Source organism: Nycticebus coucang, chromosome 8, assembly GCF_027406575.1.
Source record: "Nycticebus coucang isolate mNycCou1 chromosome 8, mNycCou1.pri, whole genome shotgun sequence".
Taxonomy (NCBI): Eukaryota; Metazoa; Chordata; class Mammalia; order Primates; family Lorisidae; genus Nycticebus; species Nycticebus coucang.
The window spans coordinates 95,547,205-95,569,066 of record NC_069787.1 but is presented as its reverse complement, the minus strand read 5'-3'; the positions used below and the strand labels follow the sequence as shown (position 1 = coordinate 95,569,066).

General features: G+C 51.7%; 1 protein-coding gene across 8 annotated transcripts in view; it reads left to right on the top strand.

Annotated features, from left to right (window-relative positions):
• Window positions 1-21,862, top strand: part of CACNA2D2 (calcium voltage-gated channel auxiliary subunit alpha2delta 2) — a 139,742-nt gene that overhangs the window by 85,290 nt on the left and 32,590 nt on the right. For all 8 annotated transcript variants that reach the window (XM_053598433.1, XM_053598431.1, XM_053598432.1 and 5 more), the window contains exon 4: window positions 21,654-21,713. In XM_053598433.1, the coding sequence (XP_053454408.1) occupies window positions 21,654-21,713 (60 nt within the window). The remainder of the gene's footprint in view (window positions 1-21,653; window positions 21,714-21,862) is intronic.

Below are 21,862 nucleotides of genomic sequence, written 5' to 3'. Positions count from 1 at the left end.
AGGCCTAGGAACAGCTTGTGGGCTCCTGGAGCCCTGAGCCGCAGGGCTGGCGCAGACTTGGAGGGGTTGTTTTCGATTTAAATGTGAATTGAATGAGGAGAAAAATGTTTCTCTTGGCAATTCCATAGGAGCTCACTCTTCTGACAGATGTCAGAGTTTATTATCCCATCGGGCCAGTGTTTTGTTGAGCAGAATTGCTAATTATATCAGAGGCCCAGCCACAGCCAAGGGAGGGAGGTAGTGGGTGTGGCTTTGGGCTACATCTGTCAACGGGCAGGCACTGGGACCAAAGGCCCAGTCCCCCACACCTCTACTGCCCTTCCTGAATCTGTGGGCATTTTGGAGTGGGCGTGCCCTGCTCCTTGGCCTCTGTTTCATGCAGTGCCCTGGAGGAGGCAGTAGATCCTGTCCTTACCACCACTGCTTTGACCTCAAGATAAGGACTCTGGAAGGTCATTCTTGGGGTCTTAAATTACCTGTGTGTTTAGCGAGTCCTTGGGTAGTGGATGTGAAGGCCCCAGAGAACCTAGTGTTTTTTATCTCTGTGTGAAGCCAAAGTCAATGACAATAAGGTAAAGACTGTGCTTGGGCTATGCCCGTGTGCTCTGTGCAGGCCTATGGGGGTATGGAATGATGGTATGCTGTGTCTGTGTGTTGGGAGCTCCCCAGCATGACTGCACATGCCTGAGAATGAGATGTCTGTAGCTGTGCTACAGACTTCTGATGTATGGTTCTAACTCATTTCTGCCCCTACTCCCTGCATTACAGGTGAAGAAGGTCTTAGAAGAAAGATGGTCAGAGAGGACTAGACCTCAGAAGGGATGGGCCAAGACTGGCCAGGGTGCAGCTCTGCCACTGTGGAGTGCCCCTTGTTTCAAGGGACTCCATAATGAATCAACTAGGGGGGTAGGTTTCATGGCAGAGAGGTAGCCCTGACCGCCAGAACCCTGCCTCTGTTTTATTCAGCACAGAGACCTATCCTCAGTTAGGGCAACTTAGAGCAAGGGCGTACCCCCACCCATCTAGCTGAGACCTCAAGATTCCTGCAGGGCTTGGTCCAGAGGCCTCCTAACTCTACACAGCCAGGTCTAACTCCAACTAATTGTCTCTGACCTGGGACTGAGAGTGGGAGGTGGGGGAAGGTACAGTTCCTCCTGCAGTATCCTCTGAGAACCACCCCCATCTCTCTCTCCTGAGCCCCCCAGACTAGGGTCTGGGTGTCCCCCAATCCTGGCTAGCTCAGAATTTACTCTATTCCATCCCCCCAATCCTCTACCACCACCCCTCCACCCCACCAGCTCCATGCTGAAGCTCAGCTTTCTGGGTTGAACACAAAGGCAGCAATAGCAGCTGGGCAGGATTTTATAACCCTAATTAACACTGGATTCCCTGGGGGCCTTAGCTGTAGCATTCTGATGCAGGCTGAGACTAACAGCACAAGGTGGGAGGGTCTACCCTTGGTGTCAGGTGAGGGAAAAGGAAACTCAGCCTTCCCCTGCCCCAGATCCTGGGCCCTGGCAGCTACCCTAATGGAGGGCACTGGGGAAGCATGGAGGGAGGTGCTTATCCACCACCCCTTGGCTGAGATCGTGCCAGGTGTCTCTGATTGACCATGTGTCCCTGGGAACCAGGCCCTCTCTCCTCTGGATAAAACTCTACCGTGACATCCTTCCATTAAATAGGGCATGTTCAGAAGAGAAAATTGCTACTATTTTCCCCTTTTACTTCACTGTCATCAAAAATTGATCCCATATTGCATCCTTATTTCAAAGAACGAGCTTAAAAAAAATAAAATAAAAAATTCCCACTCCTCAGAGCAGCAGCTGCATCAGACTTCCCAATCTCTCCACCCAGAACCCCCCCCAAAAAAAAAAAAATAAAGAAAAGAAAAATATGACTGGTGAAGAAAGATGCAATGTGGCTTTGGGATGCATGTGACCTGGGAGCAGGTGGGGTGGGGCATATGACCATTGGGCAGAAGGGGATTTCGATCTGGTGAAATGTGGTAGAAAATGGGGTAATTGGGGGAGGTTAATTTGGACCTAAATGGAGCGATTCATTATCTCAATAAGAAACGTCTTGTTTTCCTGGGAGATGGCTGCGCCTGCCGGATGCCTGCCTACCCACTGTTGGGGTGGTAGCTCCGCAGTCGATCTAAGCTCACAGAGCAACCCACCCTGCCCAGCTGGGGGTTGAGGGGAATAAAGACTACTTAATTTTAATTTGGTTTATTCCCCCAATTCATTTGGCAAAGTATTAAAAAGCTCTCCAAAGGGCGGCGCCTGTGGCTCAAGGAGTAGGGCGCCGGTCCCATATGCCAGAGGTGGCAGGTTCATACCCAGCCCCGGCCAAAAACCACAAAAAAAAAAAAAAAAAAAAAAAAAGCTCTCCAAAAAGAACATCCATTAAAACACAGAATATAAATAATTCTGAGGAGGCTGAGGACCCGGCACTTGTCTATTTGAGCCTACAGGTTGACTCTGAGCCTTCTGGAAGTCAAAGGAAAAAGATAGACTAGTGATTTGTGTTCTAACCAGTGGAGAGAAGACATTTACGTCAGCACCCCAGGAAGCTCTGACTTGCCATGGGATGGTTTTGGAGGGACTTTCAGGATGGTACCCCTCAAATCCACCCTTACGAGGAGGCAGGTCTGGGAGCTGGGACTTGGGCTCTGGTGTGACCCTCGCAGGTCCCTCCTCCCCAGGCCTCAGAGCCCCATCATTTCTCTGCTGGGGCCACAGGAAGAGGCTGCTGGCAATTCTGGGATCATGGGTCACACAGTGTTGCCATTGCAGGCTGTGGTGCTGAAGGCCTAAGCTCAGCAGCTAAACACATTTTGGTTTGGTTCCCAGCTCCTCCTCTTGCCAACTTTGTGGACTTGGTGCGCTCACTACATTATTCTGAGCCTCCTTCCTCTGAAAAATGTACAAATAGCACCAGCCTTGCTCCTGTGGTTGTGACAGTCACATGTGGACAATAGGTACCCATAAGTGATAACTGAGATCACAGAGGCATCTGGTGGACAGATGGTTGGGGCTAGTGCACAAGGTTTCCTTGGTCTGAGTGTCTAGCCTGATACTGGCTGCACTGTGTCTGGGGTGGGGTTTGAGGATAGTGAATTTGGAGTCAAGTGGAAGCCTCCTCCCCTCCACCATGAATTCTGTGAGGTGGGGCCGGGCCTGGCTCATCCTGTGTCTCTGGCACCTAGCATAGGCCACAAACATGTTAGTTGAAAGAAGAAAGAAGAGAAGCCCTAGAGACAGAGGCCCTTTTCTTTAATTCCACACTGTGGTGTTGGTTGAGATAAGATAACATAAAACAGGGCGACGCTCGTAGCTCAGTGGGTAGGGCACCGGCCACATACACTGAGGCAGGCAGGTTCAAACCCAGCCCAGGCCTGCTAAACAACAATGACAACTGCAATAAAAAAATTGCCAGGTGTTGCGGCGGGGGTCTGTAGTCCCAGCTACTTGGGAGGCTGAGGCAAGAGAATCTCTTTAGCCCCAGAGTTTGAGGTTGCTGTGAGCTGTGATGCCATAGCACTCTACCCAGGGTGACAGAGTGAGACTCTGTCTCAAAAAAAAAAAAACGAAAGAAAAAAGATAACATAAAAGAAAATGATCATAGGCTGGGGTGAGGGAGGAAGATGAAACAGTGGACAAATTGAGGGCATATTTGAGGAGGGGGTCCCTGGTGAACCAGGGAAGTTGTATCCCAGGATGATCTATTTGTCTAGGCATGAGCGGGCAGGCAGTGAGGCCTGTAGATCCAGGAACCAAGACCCAGTGAGCCCCCCCCAACACCCAGTCCCAGCAGGAAGCAGCCCTGCCCCACCTGTGCTTTAACAGGGACGTTCTGGACTTGAAGGTTGTTGCATGTGCATGTGCACGTGAGCATGTGTAGGCACACATGCTTCTGTGTTCACATGCATGCGTTTTTTTTTTTTATGTCTGCACATGTGTGCATGCAAATGCACATCTTTCTCCTCTAATTCCAAGCCTTCCACCTGCAGGATTGCAAAGCTGTTGACCACAAAGTCAGTTGAAGGAGAACTCATTGCCCACCCCCTACTAAAGCCACAGACTTCTGACATCCTCCTGTTTGGCACACTCCCCTTGGTAGATGCCCAGTCACAGGAGTCCCACTCACCCACCTTTCCTGTGGAGAAGTCCTGCAGTGAGGTAGCCTGAGGGCAAGTAGAAACACAGGCCTCCAAAGTGCTGGGGAGGACCCACCCCCAGTGATGGGCTGGCAGGCCTAGGCTAGGCAGAGCAGTGGGCTGCAAATCAGGTGGCCCAGAGGCCTGAATATGTTGTGTGGGCTGAAGCTGAACTGATGATGGGGCACAAAGACTCTCCTTGCCCCAGAGAGCACCTAGCTCTAGAAAAGGGAAGCAGACCCAACGGTGATGAGCATATGCTCTGCTTAGCCTCACTTCCTAGGGGAGTCCCACCTCTTCCCAAACCTTGGTTTCTTTACCTGTGAAATGGAGTAAAGATGGCTTATAGTAGAACTTTAGTAAGCCCATGACAGGTGCATAAGGGTACCCCTGGGGCCTGCCAGCCAGCCCAGGACCCTAGTCTGTTCCTCTGGGGAGTAGGCCTGGCTCTGAGCTTCTGCCCCTCACAATACTTCTTTCAGGCAACCGTCGTCCATCTAGGCAGAGCCAAGCACAGCTTCCCCCTATGAGTCCCTAGGTCCCAGCCCTGTTGCCATGAGGGTCCCAGGCTACGCCTGGCAGCAGTGCAGGAGGCTGACCACAGGTACAAGAAGGGTTCTGGGGACCAGCACTCACTGGGTGACCTTGGGCAGGGCACACAACTTCCTACTTTCTTTCAGGAACCCCCCACTTCCTCTGGTCTCAGTCTGTGCCCTGGGAAAGGGACAAGAACTCCGAGACTGCACAGGAGGAGGACAAGTGCCCTGAGTGAATCTGAGACAGAGCTTTGGTCTGCCCAGGTCTCCTCCTGCCCCCTAGATCCCTGCCCTAGCCACATGGTGTTCCCTATTCCATGCTCTCTGACCCATAGCCAGATAAAGGCCCCTACTCAGAGGGGCTAGGGTGTCTCCTGGGCTAATCAGTGAGTAGCAGAGAGGGACTTGGTGACATGGCCCCAGGGTCAACCTTTCTTCCTTCCCTCAAAGAACTGTGACTACAGACAGACTGAGTATCCACCTCTGAGCCTCAGTTTCCTCTTCTACAGTGGGGTAGGAATGGGACCTGCTTCACAGGGGCAGCTGCGGGGCTCAGTGGGCAGTGCTGGGCACAGTGAGTGCTCAGTGGCATTGCCCATGACAATGGGTCTGTTTGAGGTACAGACAGTGCTAGTGCTGGCTCCTGCAGGTGCTCTTCTAGACACCTTTCTGACCTGCCTATTTCAGGAGTCCTTTTTACTCAAAGCCCTACCCAGTCACCCAGCCGTGGGTCTTCCTTCCCTAGAAACCCCACTTCCTGCAGCTTGCTGTGGTGCTTCCTCCAGAGTTACTTCCTCCTCCAAGCAGCCCCTGGGGTCCACACTCCCCTCCCCATGGAGTCATCTGACTCTACTGCTGGCCCTTCCTCATAAGCCTGAGTGCAGCTGGCCTCTCAGTGGCCAGCATTCTGTGTTTTCTCATCCATATGGCCATGTACCATGAATGGCTAGGTGGATAGTGCCATTTTCCCATCTTACAGGGAGAAAAACTGAGGCCAGGAAACCTGAAATCACTAAGTTGGGGTGGATCTGAATCCACTGTGGGTCCATGACCAGAAGGATCTCTCCCATACAGTATCCAACCCAAAGGACTGAGGAGATGAAGGGCTGAACCTGTTGGGATTCAGGGGTTCCTTTCCTGTGAGATGACATGATGGAGAACTGACTTTCAGACCCTTGTCCCAGGAGAGAGGGACTACAGCCTAAAAGGAGGTAGAGGTGGCAATGATGCCCCAAATGGGAAGGCACTTGCTACCCTGTTGCTGCCCCACCCTCTCCAGCTGGTGCCATGACTTTGTGGCCATTGCTAGGTGTCTGTAAGGCCCAGGTGGACCCTACCTGTCATGGAATGGTCATGCAGCATGGAGTGGGCACGGGGCCCAGGAAGGAGCAAGGCCGCCTCCGCCTGCCCACCCTCCTTTCACTTGGCAGCAGCGAGCCGAAGCCATTAGTGCCTGGCAGTCCATATCCCACAGCTCTGACAAACGCCTTAAATGTTGTCACCACGGCTCCAGCTGTCCCACCGGCCGCCTTTACTCCTCATAATAACCAAGTGTCGAGGCTGATTGCAGCAGCAGGACGCAGCCAGTATTCAGAGCAGCTTTTACTCTGGGCGTTTCCACCTGGCAGCCAGGCCCAGGCTGTGACCATCCCACCCTCCACCTCCAGTCCTTTGTCCACTTGTCACTTCTGCCTGAGCCCCCAGCATTGCTTCCAGGCAAGACATTGCCCAGCTTTGTGTCCCAAAGCTGGTGGGCAGCCACCCTATGGGGTGGTTGGGGAAGGACAGAGGGATCTCAGGCAGCTACACTAAGCAGGATGACAGCCAGGATGCAAAGATCTGGCTCCAGCTCCTACTCTTCCGAATGATGTCTTTGGGGAACCCCAACTATATTTTGGTGTGGCCTCATTTCTTACCTTGCTGTTCAGGGAGGCAGGGAGTGGGCAGAGCCCAGCACTGGCATTGACAAAGCTGGATTCCAGTTTGAGCTCTGCCATTTGATCGCTGTGTGGTCTTGGATGAGGAACTTACTCTCTCTGTGCCCGGGTGACCTCATCAGTGGAATGGAAATGATTGGACTTCAAGGGACTTATAGGGAACATGTTTGTAATGCAGTGATATACTCTGGGAGAGTTTCAGCCATGCTGGTAAGCATAGACACTTGAGACATAGGTCCTTGGGCCAAGGAAGACTCAGGAAGACCAAAGGCCTACATCCGCTGCCCTGGCCTTGACTGCTCTCCTCCCCACAGAGAAGCCTATTTGTTCCCCCTCCACATGTTAGCCCCTGCCAAGGACCCCACTTCGAATCTGCTCTTCCCTTGATCTGGCCTGGTCCTTCAAGTTGTGTCTACTGTTCCCTTTCCTAATGCCTGTCGGGCTTAGTCTAATTGGGCCTCTCTCCCATAGGGTTACGTGCCCTTTGAGCCAGCCCTGGATGCTCACTATTCTCCTTTCACTGTCTACCTTCATCTTTACACAATCTCATGAGATTGGGAGTTAGAGGCCCATTTCAGAGATGAAGTAATCAAGATTCAGAGAACAGTGTCAGTTGTCCATGTCACACACACATGAGCCAGTTATCCTGACTCTATCCTATGGGGCACTATGACTGCTTATCACTGTTTGCCTGGCCCCAGGTCTCTTGCTAGAACTAAGGGCCCTGCCAGAGTAGATGGGCACCACACCTGCCTCCTGGCCTTTGAGGGCTTCCCTCCTGAGGCATCTAGGCATGTTATCCAGGCCAGATTTAGGTTTCTTGTGAGGTCTCTGGTCACTAAATCATTTTTTTTTTTTTTAGGTAGTCTCGGTTTGTTGCCCTCAGTAGAGTGCCATGGCATCACAGCTGACAGCGACCTCAAACTCTCCGACTCAAGCAATTCTTATATCTCAGCCTCCTGAGTAGCTGGGATTACAGGAGCCTGCCACACACCCAGCTATTTTTAGAAATGGAGTCTCACTCTTGTTCAGGCTGGTCTCAAAACTGTGAGCTCAGGCAATTCACCTGCCTTGGCCTCCCAGAGTGCTGGGATTACAGGTGTGAGCCACCATACCTGGCCTTTAAATCACTTTTTTTTTTTAGACAGAGTCTCATTTTGTTGCCCTAGGTAGAGTGCTACGGTCATAGCTCACAGCAACCTCAAACTCTTGGGCTCAAACAATCCTCTTGCCTTAGCCTCCCAAGTAGCTGGGACTACAGGTGCCCACCACAATGCCTGGCTATGTTTTTTAGAATTGGGGTCTCGCTCTGTCTCAGGCTGGTCTCGAACTTGTGAACTCAAGCGATCTGCCTGCTTTGGCCTCCCAGAGTGCTAGAATTATAGGCGTGAGCCACCACATGCTGCCTCACTAAATCATTTGTTTACAGGTTCCCTAACCCTCTAATGATGCTGGAGGGCAGTGGTCAGAGAAAGGTGAAGAATGAGTGGTCTCTATATGTTCATCTAACTTTTCGCTGTGCTGTAGAAGTGATGTGTACAGGTAGTAGTGAAGGCAGTAATGATGGTGGTGATTACCAGGAGACTTGAGGCACCAGCTGAGCTGGCCCCAGTGGGGTGATGGTGATGCTAAAGGCAGTGATGGAGGTGGAGTTGGTAGTGGGCAATGGCTGTGATGGTGGAGCTGATGGTAATGGTAGTAACAGGAACAACATTGACAATGATGATGGCAGTGGTGAATGGATAATGAAAGTAATGTTGGCAGGGCGGTGCCTGTGGCTCAGTGAGTAGGGCGCCGGCCCCATATGCCGAGGGTGACGGGTTCGGGCCTAGCCCTGGCTGAACTGCAACAAAAAAATAGCCGGGCGTTGTGGCGGGCGCCTGTAGTCCCAGCTGCTTGGGAGGCTGAGGCAAGAGAATTGCGTAAGCCCAAGAGTTAGAGGTTGCTGTAAGCTGTGTGACACCACGGCACTCTACCTGAGAGTGGTACAGTGAGACTCTGTCTCTACAAAAAAAAAAAAAGAAGAAAGAAAGAATAAGAGTCCTTGGAGAAAGTTAACACTCACCTTGGAATGTTAGCTTAGATAAGGAATACTAAGCATAATCAGACCACATACTCAAAACTTTATAGAGAAACAGCTTAAGAAAATTAAATCCTACCTATGGGGGCGGCACCTGTGGCTCAGTGAGTAGGGTGCCGGCCCCATATGCCGAGGGTGGCAGGTTCAAACCCAGCCCCGGCCAAACTGCAACAAAAAAATAGCCGGGCGTTGTGGCGGGTGCCTGTAGTCCCAGCTACTTGGGAGGCTGAGGCAAGAGAATCGCATAAGCCCAAGAGTTAGAGGTTGCTGTGAGCCGTGTGACGCCACGGCACTCTACCCGAGGGCGATACAGTGAGACTCTGTCTCTACAAAAAAAAAAAAAAAAAAGTAATGTTGGCAGTGGTGATAAGAGTTACAGTGGTGGTGGATGGTAGAGTAATGCTGGCAGCAACCAGCATTGCCAACATGGGGATGTTGGCAGTTGTTAAAGGGAGAACACCAGTAATGATGAAGATAATGGTGATGGTGGTCACAGGAGTAAAATTCTGGTGGTGACTGGGGTAATGTGGGTGGTGGTGATGGAGATGATAGGACTGACCTCTTGTGGCAGCCCACCAAGCAGCCTTATCCCACTTGTCCTAGTGGGAGGCAGGACACAGTAGGGCTTGCTTGGTTCCTTTTCTTTTAACCTCTTTTAAGCCTGTGAGCACAGCCTTCTGGGTAATGAGATGTAAATTGACAGAAAAGACAATGAGCCAGCCTGCGGCCGGTGGGGCAGCTTTTAGAGTCAGGCTGATTGCCTCCATGCCAATTTGCATGGCATTAGCTGTGTATGCCTTCTTCAACAGGCTCATGCATTTCATCAGAGGTCACCCAGATGGTTGTATCCAATAAGGGATGACAACCTATAATACTGGCCCAGGGCCAGGGGCAGAGTCACTCTGACCCTGACTTAAACAAGACTCTAGGGTGTGACTTCAAGGAGTCTGGGTCAATGAAGAAGGGCAATAGATTGAGGGTGAAGAGTTGGGCAGGGGGACTTTATGGTCAAGGACAGTGGCTAGCCTAGGAGGTCTAATTTGGCTAGCCCCATCATCCCATCTGAGCATGTGATACAAAGGTGACAAACAGGCCTTACAAAGGAAGAAGACCTCGCCCGGGCGTAGGATGGCTCAGAACAAGTCCAGGCTCTGTCCCTAATTGGCATAGTGGCCTGGAAAGTCCCTCCAAGCCTGAGCTGCCACATTGTTCAGAGAGGCCAGTGGGCCCCTGATCTCATGGTCTCCACATTGAAGATGATGATCGCCAAATCAGGACCTTCCTATGGTGTGCTCAGCTAGAGTGGTTAGAGTAGGTTCTCTATGTCCAAGGTCAAGCATTGCTGCCCTTTCAGCAGGCCCACCCTGTCTGTCACTATCACCATCACTCAGGGCTACATCTGGGATCATTCCTGGGATCATTCCAGAGGGTCCTGGGCAGGGTGGGACTGAGGAAGTTGCCCAAAGCTGGCACTAAGGCCACTCTGCCTGGCCTTCTCACCTCTGTCCATGGTGCTGAAAGTCTTGGCCTAACTTGCCTGACTTTGCGGGGCGGTTCCTGCTGATTTGGTGGGCTGAGAGCCCTTCCGCTTCCCCTGCTGCACTTGCTCTCTAATGCTGTAACCCCTCTGACCCAGTGCAATCCATGACTACACTCCACATTCCTTCCCAAGTACAGGCAACAGTGGGGCCAGAGGCTCTTCCTCTCTGCCTTCCACCCCAGCCCAGCCAGTGCCCCCTCTGGCCCCACCTCCCTCTTCACTGTCCCATTCCTTCTTCTGAGGTTGAGCCTAATCAGAACTAATCAGAAAATTATGAGCTGCCTGATTACTGATTAGATTCCTAATGTTAATAGAGTCGAGAAGGGCCTGCTCCTCAGGCTGTGTTTTAGAAAAAGTATAAAAATAACATCGTGTGAAGGGAGCCTAGTGACCTGGCTGGGACTTGGGCTCTGCTGTTCTAGTTGAGGTGAGGAGCTCAAACTCAGCTTTCATGTGGGAATATATTCCATAGCAGAGGGGCTTCCTAGCACCCTCAATTCTGCCAGTGAAGTTGCCACTCTGGGCAGCTTTTATTGTGAAAGACTCCAGCAAGTTCTGTGCTCAGAATACTGGGACTGAATTGCAGCATAAGGAGTTCAGTGTGGTATAAAGAAGAACCTACTGATGGTGCCCCACATGGGATTAGGGCCATGTCTGTGCTCCTCCCTAACCTGCTCATGCCTAACACAGGCCATGTACATAGTGGATGCTCAGTAAACATTCCTTAACAAGAAGGAGGGAGGGTCACATCAACCCTTACCCATGTGAACCACCACCCTCATGTGTCCTGTCTCTGGGCCATGGGCATAGAGGCATCTGAGAAGGCTTCTTGGAAGAGGATTTAGGGCATGTCAGGAAAACACACAAGTCTGGAGCCAGAACAAGGGATGCTGAGCTTCCTGGGGACTCAGCTTCTGGTTGACCTGGCCAGACAAGGCACTCACATCAACAGCTTCAGCTTCTTCTTCTAGCAGAGCCCTGGTGGCTTTTGCTTCCTGACCATTTCATCACTGACTTGGCAGCAACTGAGTGGGGCTGGTGGGTGACATTTTCACAAGGTCCAGAGTGGGGTTCAGATCCTAGGGAACAGATACCGGCATTTCAGACCCCAGAGGCAGCCCCTTGGACTGCTCCGCATGGGGTACCAGGTGAGGCCTGTACTTAGACTCAGTTACTACTTACACTTTCACCGCCTGTACCATCTCTGTCAGTGCTGCTGCTGGCCTGCTGTCTTGATCCCAGGGAAACTTAGGGCTTCCGAGCCAAAAGATCTCTGAGAACAACTCTTGATCCATCCCTTACCCCATGGACCATGATGAGAGCCTGAGGCCATTTAACACTTCTGCTCTGAATGGGCTTCCCCAGCACTGGAGCCTCACAGAACCATGAACCAAGTGCCTGCTCTCAAGGGACCAGACCTGGAAAGGAGTCAGACACACATGCAATGATGGAAACCCTACAGAGGATTCTGGGAATCCAGCCTGGCAGGGTACCAGGCTTTCTGGAGGAGGTAGATGAGTACTGACTCCAAAAGGATGAGGAGGAAGAGGCCAGGGGTAGAGAGGAGGAAGGGAAGTCTAAGCTTAGGGCACAGCACAAACAAGGGCTTGGAACCTGAACATGTCAGGAAGGCAGAGTTCAAATCAGTGTGGTGGAAAAATGATAAAGTTGGCAGAAACTTGTAAAAGATATTGACAGGAAGTTGTCAGGACATCCAGGAAGCGCTGGGAAGGGCACAGGAGCCATGGTGGGCATGCAGGAGCTTGTGGGGAAGGCCTGAAGGTGTGGGAGCCAGGGCAGATGAGCTCATGCCAAGCAGCTTGGTGGGGGCCTGAAGTTGGGTTGAGGGACTCAGGAGAGGTCAGGTCAAGAAGGTGAAAAGGGGGTCTTGGGAGGGCTTCAGCGGGAACCAGCTTCCAAAGGATGACCTTGAGGAAATGACAGCCCAGCTTGGGTGGGTTTGGACGAGCAGGATACTCAAATGGATCCTGGATGCCTAGATGCCTGCCTGAGGCAGGACAAGGCTGGAAGCTAGGGGGTACAGAGGGTTGCTGAGGGGCAATGAACAGGAGCTCCCAGTAGAGGTAGTGCTGAGGAGAGGCATAGCCCATTGGCATAAGAGATGAGCTTCAGAGATGCCGGTCAAGCCAAGGTGAGAAGGCCCAGGAGAGAAGCCAAGTTTGTGGGGGGACCAGTCAGGAGGTGCCTGGGGTGAAGAAAGGGAAAGAGAAACCCAGGAGCTGGGACTGTGTCTCTGATTTCCAGAGTCCACATTCTGCTCTCACCTACACCCTGTTCTCTATCCACTTCCCAAGTAGTTGTGCCAGCCCTGAAGGGAGCAGGGCAGGGTTCTGTTCCCCATTATACAGCTGGGAGATTGAAGTCCAGAGAATTGAGGGCAGTGCTCCCCAAATTATGTGCTGGGTCAGTTGCCAAGCCTCAGGAATTCAGGTCTCCCAGCCTCTGTTTCAGGAAGAGGTGAGGGACCATTGTCATACCCATGCTTATACGCATCTGTGTCTAGAATGTGGCCTGATGAGGGGTACCATGCTCCATGGGACACTCAGATAATGTGTCACCCTGCTCCCTTAACCAAAGAGTGACCAACAGCACCTGACCTGATACCTTCCCCTGATGCTATCTGCATGGGTTTTTATAAGGATGAGACAAATGTTAGTGGATTATGGCTCATTAATTTAGAGGAAGGAAAACTGACAAAACTGGCAAAAGTTATGAGGAATTCCACCTGGCATGCCAGGGACCCATTTACCTGCAGATGTGTGGCTTTCATGCTGGGGTCTGAGTAGTAGTGCCAGATAGGTTGTCAGGTTCTAACCCATTTGAGCCTATGTGGGATTGGGCTGGGTAGGGCAGTACCTAGCAATGAGCCCCAGTGGCTCTGGGTTCATCAGGGGCCAGACTAGGTCCAGAACCAGGGCCCAAACACACACCTGAAGCTGTCTGTTAGATTTATTGGTTCATTTCTTATCAGGGCACCTCTCACAGGTACTCAGCAGGGAACCTGGGAGCAACAGCAGTGACTGGGTAGGGTAGAGACCTACAGCCTTGAGAGCCAGGACTGCCCTGCAGCCCCAGCTGTGGCTTTCCAGGTCCACACTCACCCCCATGCACCCAAAGCATCCTGGTGCTGGAGGTGGGCTTCACCTGCATTTCTGGAAAACTGGTTTGTAAATTCAAGCCCCTGTCCTTGCCCCTCACCCTGTTCACATTGGATATATTTGGCTCCTGTCCCATGACACACACAACCCACCTAGTCTAGTCTAAAACTAAAGCAATGAAGTCAGTGGAATGTATGTGGCCCCCTGTGAATGGCACTTTACTGCCTTTGCTTCCCTGAGGAGTGTCTCAGAGCTCAGGTCTTCCTCCTCTTGATGTTAGAATGTTCACTTTTTGGTAACATACCACTTTCTTTTTCTTTTTCTTTTTCTTTTGAGACAGAGTCTCAGGCTGTCACCCTGGGTAGAGTGCCATGGTATCACAGCTCACAGCAACCCCCAACTCTTGGGCTTAAGCAAGTCTCTTGCCTCAGCCTCCCAGGTAGCTCGGACTACAGGCACCCGCCACAACGCCTGACTATTTTTGTTGTTGTTGTTGTTGTTGCTGCTGCAGTTGTCATCATAGTTTTAGCTGGCCCAGGCCCAGGTTCGAACTCTCCAGTCTCCATGTATGTGATTGGCACCCTACTCACTGGGCTACAAGCACCACTCACATACCACTTTCTTAACAGGTACCCTGATAAGAAAGAAACCAATAAATCTACCAGACAGCTTGTGGGAGACAGTGGGTTTTTTTAAGTGTCCTCTTTTTTTTTTAATTTATTTATTTTTATTATTAAATCATAGCTGTTTACATTAGTGCAATCCAGGGGTACAATGTGCTGGTTTCATATACAATCTGAAATATTCTCATCAAACTGTTCAACGTAGCCTTCATGGCATTTTCTTAGTTACTGTATGTAGGCATTTGTATTCTGCATTTAGTAAGTTTCGCCTGTACCCATTCTAAGATACACCGTAGTAAGTGTCCTCTTTTGACAAATTAAACATGGCAACTATCCTTGGGAGTCCAAGATGTTCTGGGAAATCCTGTCTGGTCCGAAATTCCAGCCTCTGGGATACCAGGTCCCTAACCCTGTGGTCACTGTATGGCCCTCCCCATCTCCATCACAGGCTGCCCCTCACTCCCCTCACTTCACATTTTTTCTGGTAAATAAAACAAAGCTTGCCCCTTTCAGACTGGACCAAAGGGCACAAGAATTGATAGCCAAGGCTGTGCTGCCTCCAGAGAGAGAGCATGCTCAGGCCTCTGGAGAAACGGTATCTACCCTGCTACAGAGAGAAATGGAGACTTGAATGAGTTTTTCCTTGTTACATGTATTCTGACCTTATTTTATTTAAAAGATCCATTTTACTCATCTTTTTTTTCATCACGCAAACGCGTGTGGCCAGTGAGGGAAAAGGTCAGGGAGCCTGTTGCTGCCAACAACACAAGGGCCTCATGTTCCCTGCTGCACCCTCCCTTCCAGGAGTGTTTGTTATTTTCCTTGCAGATTTTCAGTTGCTGGAATTCTGGTCTGGGACATGAGTACTTGTTTTCCTGTCTTGGTGGTGATTTTATCTTTAAGCTAGAAGCACGGTTAATACTAGAAGAGCGAGTATTAACCTTAAGATGTGTCTTGGGACAGGAGCCATGTCCACTGTAGACGCAGCAAGAAGTGACAAAAGGGGCCTTGCAGAATGAGCAGGGTTAAGTGCCCATCCTGCCTGAGGAGGTGCTAGTGTGAGGTTTACCTGACAGGAAAACACTGCCACCAGTGTGTCTCCATCACTTACTGCGCATAGGTCATGGTACTGCTCATCCTACCTCAGAACCCAGCAAAATGGGGGTAGGTACAGGTCCTCCCCTCAGAAGGTGAGTGAGGGTGTGCCCCCTCAGTTCTGAGCACATCATGTTCCACAGAGGGCCAGCCATCACTCACATAGCAGGTGCTTCCTGCCCACACATACCACCCCCAGACCATGAGTTGTGCAAGGACAAGGATAAGTGGGGATTCTCCTGGTTCCTGACTGGATGGACCTGCTTGGAGCAGGAGGTGTATGCACAGATGCCTGCTCCAGGCCAAGGCAGCAAGGAGAGACTCAGGGCCAGGACCCCTCAGCCCTGCCTGCACTTCCACTCCTATTGTCAGCCTTGGAGCTCCAGCTCCCTCCTTGCTGAGCAGCATCTTGCTTCATTATTATGCAGATATTTAAATTATGCAGATATGTTTTTAGACAGTTTTAAATATGTATATTATTTACTCATTAGACCATAACAGCTCTGGAAATTGGAAATCTGTATTTAGTATCTATCTGTGCACAATTCAGAGCTAATACAGGTGGGGAGGGGAAAAGGGTGACAACAGGGGCAGTGCTAAGCTTGCTGGGCACTCTGGTGCTCACCCTCCTCTGCAACTTGGACCCAGGGACACCAAGGCTGAGGGATGGGCTCAGAACAGCACTGTGTAGGCCAGTTACTAATGCCTTCTTCTGAGGGATGGTGAAGGAACTACTCTGAGGGGGAGAGGATCACCTGGCCAGATCTGGCTTCTTCCCTGGGATGTTCCCTGCCAATGCTGCTGGGCCTTGGCTTCAGGCAAAACTAAGTTTGATGCCCCCTCCACCACTTCCTTGCCAGGGGCCTAGGGCAGTGGTAGTAATGTCCCATGCCTCAGTCCCCTTAACCATTAAAGAAGGGAAACAGAGGAACCTACTTGCTGGAAGAGGCCCAGTCGTCTGCCTGGCATGTGATGCACTGCAGTTAGTGATGCCCTGGCCTAAGGTGGGTGCCAGGCCATGTCTGGTGTTATCCTGTCATTGCTGCCTTCCTTTTAGCCCTCTGGCAGCATTCTTAAGGCACTAACTTGGTGCTAGGGCTTTGCTCTTCTTGCTGCCCCCCCACCTTTAACCCAAAGACCCCTTCCATTACCGCTTCTGCCTAGCTCAGTCCCCAGTGCCCCCAATCTCAACATCCTGTATTGCACAGGCTTAAGACCTTTTATTCTGAGCCTCTCGTATTTTCTAGGAAGCAGGGGTAGCTGTACCTAATTAAGACTAAAAAGCTCTTACAATTTCTCCCTTTGAGCTGTACAGAATAAATCCTATTTGATGGGCAATTGCACCCCAGGCCTTTTGGAGCTACTAGCACTGGAGAGAGGGGCTCCCAGGTAAGGGGATGGTGAGGGGAGGAGGCCAAGGAGAAAGAGGGGAGTACTTAGCCTAGGAGGAGGAGCAGGCCCCAGGGTGATGGGGACACCTGAGGGCTCCAGCCCTTCATCCCCCTCTGCTCTAGGCCTGCAGGGGGGCCCTGGCATCCAAGGGTTCGCCTCTGAAGGACACCCATCTTGGCCCCAAGTCTCTTATCTCAAGTCATTGTCTGTCTCCGTTCCAAGACAACTGAAAGATGTTGAACAGTGAAATTTGAAGGTATCTGTGGAAGGGGCTGCTCCCCAAGGGAGTATTTTCCCCAGCCCAGTGCACTACCAGTCCTCTTTCTTGCTTTTCCTAGAAGAATATTCCCAGAGCTAAAGGAAATTGATTGTTAAGTGAAACTCTCTGATAATTGCCTCTAAAAATGCCCACTGTTATTGTGATGGACTTGGCTGTGAGCAGCCCCACTCAGCAGTCCCACTGCACTTCCTTCTAATGCCATGGCCATGGAGTGGGGGGACATCACAGGCCACCATCAATGACTTTGTAGTAGCAAAACCCTCATAAGCAATCCTCACCCCCCAGGATGTTGTGAGGAAGAGAGGGTCAAAGAGGTTAAACCACACACATGGCTGGCCATGCAGAGCCAGACTCAAGTCCAGCCCTCTATGCAGGTCCAGAGACACACTCACCTTGACTCAGCAGACATTCATTGTATGTCCAGGGCTAGTTTACTAAATTCAAATCCAACAGACACTGCCCCCACCAAGCCCAGAGCTTAAGAGGGAAGGCAGACGTGGCAGAGGGTTCCCTGACTGCCACAGTGGGGATAGGTACAGGTTTGGCAGGGGTCAGGGAGTGGTAAGAAAACCTCTCAAAGATGAGGGAGTAGACCAGACTTCTGGAGTCTGGGCAGGAATGGACAGGAAGGGGCCAGCAGGTATAGGAGCCTAGTAGCAGGAAAACCAGAGACTGCAGGCAGCTCCAGGAGTAGAGCCCAGAGCCTGAGCAGGGAGCCACTCATAGGGGGACAGGCACTCAGGGTCAGGGCCAGGAATAGAGCTCATCTCCCCCATACAGACAGGTGCCTTGGAGACAGGACCAAGTTGGTACCCCAGTTTTGTCCCTACCCTGCTGGCTGTCCTGGTAGGTTCTCCCCTTACCTCTGTGCCTCAATTTCTTTCTCCATCCTTCTTGCTCCTGAGCTATCAGGAAGACCCACAAGAGGTGGAAGGGAACTTCTAGGAGAATGATCCCTGCGCAGGTCTGACTGTTGTAGGCTCTGGACAGGAGCCCGACTGAGTGTCAGCCTAGACCAGGGAGGTAGGACTAAGCTTAGAGATCCCTGCCTCAGGACATGTTCTGCCTGGGAGGGGGGGAAAACCCACCTTGTCCAGAGGCTGGACAAGAGCAGAAGGAAACTTCCAGAAGAGGTGGCATAGTCTGATAGGGCTCAGGAGGCAAAACAAGCAGATAACAGAGGAAAGCCCAGAGGTGGGCAACAGCCAACTAGGGAAACCTCAGGGGATTGGCCAGCTATGGGCAGCTGCTAGCAGTTGGCAGAAGGGGGCTGCCTAGAACCTACCCACCCTCTAAGGAAGTTCTGTTACTGTCTCCAATTTACAGGTAGGATGTTGAGGGCCAGAGGGCTGAAGCTGCTGGTTGAGGAAGCCAAGTTTTTTGTTTTTTTTGGCTGGGGCTTGGTTTGAACCCTCCACCTCCAGTATATGGGGTCGGCGCCTTACTCCTTTTAGCCATAGGTGCCGCTGAGGAAGCCAAGTTTTGAACCCAGGGCAGTGCTCCAGGGCCCCTCATGCATACTAATGGATGATTCCAGTCCTTTCACCTTCTGGGACCACATGCAGCCACAGCCTTGCCCACTTTACCCTATTGGCTGCCTCAGCCCTTCCTCCCCCACCACCAGGCCTGCCTGTTTAGCAGTTTCCACATGTCCAGCATCCAGGGATGGACTGATTGATCTGTAACACTGAAAAAATAATAGCTTGATCATTTCTGAGGATTAAAGGTAATTCTTTCACTGTGGCTACTGCGATTCCGTTATTCACAAGTCAGGCTGATCTGGGCTTTTGAGCCCATAGGACTCTGTGAGCTCAAGGAGGCTGGGCACTGGGTTATGTCTCCCTTGCCCTGTCTGCTGGACTAGGGATCTGGAAGGGCCTGTTGCCCCCATGTTTGGGGGTCTGGGAATCCTAAGGTCAGAGTTGAGCCCTGAGGGTAGAGAAGCTGCACCCCCCAGCCAGGAGTGGAGGTAGGGGCAAGAGAAGACAGTTTCTCAAGGCAATGGCCCACTTTGGAGACTTCCATTAGGGCCAGTTTGGTGTCTGCAACCCCATCTACCCTGTGGCTTTTCTGTGACAAGAGACCTGATCTGGTTCTATACTCTACCCCAACCTTAGCCTCTGAGAAGGGTGGTGGCTTCAACAGAGCCCCATGTGGGTTCCAGGCCCACTTTGAGGGAGATCTGGGATTCTTATGAAGGTTTGGGCCACCACATACTGAGAGATGAGTGCCAGTGATTGGCCAAGTTTCACATCTCAGGGTGTAACTTCAGGGGCTGCCTCCCTAAGTTTTACAGATCTTCCAGGCCAAGCACTGAGCTTGGTGCCTGGTGCATTCTAGGTGACAAATGCTATTAACTGTACCTGTCACACAATAATGTCCTCTGTGGAAAGGCACCGCAGGCTTAGGGATTGGGTGCCTCACTCATCTCAGCAGTTGGGGCCAGGGGGAAGGTGCTGCAGGCATTTGTGATTTAGGCTAAGAGGAGCCCCCAGGATGGGAAAAAAAAAAAAAAGGAGTCAGGCACAGGTGGGTCCTACAGAACCTATAGCTATAGCTTAGTCTCTATATGCAGAGCAGCAGAGAGCTCCTGAAGGATTAGGGGCAGGGGATAGCAACATGATCAGATCTACATTTCTGAGATAAGACTCCAGGTGTTACATGGAGAATAGATGAAGAGGACAAGAGGAATACTAACTCCTGGGCCAGGACAGAGCCTGCACTGGACATGAACAATAGGTGATTAGAGTGATGTCAAGGGCAGAATGTGGAGGCAGAGGATCCAGAGTGAATTGAGCCTGTTCCAGAAGGGGGTGCTGTGAGCTCAGGTGGGTCTAAGGGGCATTCCAGGGAAGGGTCCAGCAGCTCAGCAGGGCACAGGATTGGAGGCAAGACATGAGAAGCATCATGGAGTCAAGAGGCCTCTGGTATTTGAAGACCCAGGAATGGAGGCAGGGTTGGGGGACAGAAGAAGGTATGGGCCTTACACAAGCAGGCCCTGCAATGAAAGGTGGACAGAGGACCAAGTCTGCAAAGGAGAGGAGGCTGAGGCCATGAAGGCTAAGCCTTATGAGGTAGGGAGTTGGCTTGTGAGGCTCCCAGGACCCTCAGCCTCAGCCTTCCCACTACTCAGTGCTCTTAGCCTAAGGAACAGGGCCAAGCCTAGAGGAGTGAAGATGGCTATAGCTACTCCCCCTAACTGTGGGGGTTGATATCCTGCCCCTGCAGAGTGGAGACCACAACTCCACTTGGGGGTCCTACCCTCTATGCTTTGAAGGAGAAGCCCAACTCCCATTTTCCTCTAATGGGCAACTGCCAGGCTTTATTAGAACCTCCCCCATGGGATCCATACGCCATATCAGGCCTGTGTTGGTAGATGGGGCTGAAGTGTCCTGAAATATCCAGGGGCCAGGGCCTTCTGAGAAGGGCTATAGGCCTGGAGGGCTATAGTCTAGATGGGATGGGACTGGGTGAGAGATCACTGAGCATGGTAGGCCCTACAGAAGGTGGTCTTTAGACCTTGGTCATGGCTGAGAAGAGCAAATGTCAGGGTAAGGGCTGGGCTCAGGGGTCCAGCATGACCCAGACTCTCTGTGACCTCAGGCAGGCTGCTCACCAGCTCTGTGCCTGGCTATTCTAATCTGAGGAGGGCCGTAACAGCATCATTAGCCACTTTATAAATGATTACAGGTGCTCATACATGTGTCACTGGCTGGGGGTGGGCTTGGCATGCAGTAGGTGGCCAACTCATGGTGATAGTTGTCATGATTAACAGGACATCTCTGCAAGACGTCCCAGAGAGTCAGACTCCTTTCCATCCTTGAGAGCCCCAAGACTTCCTAGAGCAGTGGTTCTCAACCTTCCTAATGCTGCGACCCTTTAATACAGTTCCTCATGCTGTGATGACTCCCAACCATAAAATTATTTTCGTTGCTACTTCATGTGTGCAAAAATGTTTTTCAAAAATATGTGTTTTCTGCTGGTCTTAGGCAACCCCTGTGAAAGGGTCGTTCAACCCCCAAAGGGGTTGCGACCCACAAGTTGAGAACTGCTGTCCTAGAGGGACATGATCCATAGGAAGCACCAAATAAGAGCCTCTGGGTGGCATGGGTTCAGGCCCACAGGGTGACCAGACTCCAGTGCCTCTCCCTGCTAGCTTTTCCTGACAGCCAGAGTTCCCACAGCACTGAGCTTCCTGCAGCTCAGCTACTCCTGCCTTGGTCATTCTGCCCAGTTATGTGTCTGTGATCTGTGAGAGGCAGGACTGAGTCTGCCGTATCTCTGCAAGGCAGCATAGTCTAGCACTGCATGTCCAGTAGCAGGTATGGGATTCACAGGCACAAGGGCTTCACTGGCAGAGGCCACTGGAACCAGCCCCAAAGATAGGCCAGGTTTATGTGGATGGAGGGCTTGGGAGTCCTGTAGGAAGGGGCTCAGGAAGACTGAGAGAGGGACAGTGGGCCTGGACAATGGGAGATGGGTTGTGGGTACCTCCTGCTGGGCCCTGGGCAGGTGTGGGCAGGGGGTACATTGGTGAGATGAGGTACTCTGTAACTTGTGGAATAGTTTACCCTTGGCTGGGGAGGGCTTCCTCTTCGCAGTGAGATGACACTAGTTTGTAGGGGTAGAGAATGGCATTGGTATACTGGGGTACCCCTGCTATCCTCTAGGCAGGAGACATTGCTGGGCTGAAGTATAGGGAGTCCCAGGGAGATGCCACTTGGATGACTTTGTATAGGCTTTGCCTTTCCTCTGTGGTCCCAACTGTGGTCAGGAAAGTGCTCACCTAGCAAGCTGGGGAATGTTTGAAACTGAGAGATATCTCAGGCTTTGGGGGGCATGGGGCAGGCAACCTTCCTCACCCTCTGACCTTCCTGCACTTTGTCCCTCAGAGACTGGCCGATGCTGCAGAGAACTTCCAGAAAGCCCACCGTTGGCAGGACAACATCAAGGTAAGAACTCCAGCACCACCCACCTCAGCCTAGGGCATGGCCACCCCCAGCAAGGGTAGACATGAAGGCAGGGAGGGGAGGCGGCTGGCCAGGCATACTTCAGGGGCACAAAGCGAGGGGTCTGTGAAACAGAGCCAGAAGCCATTGTC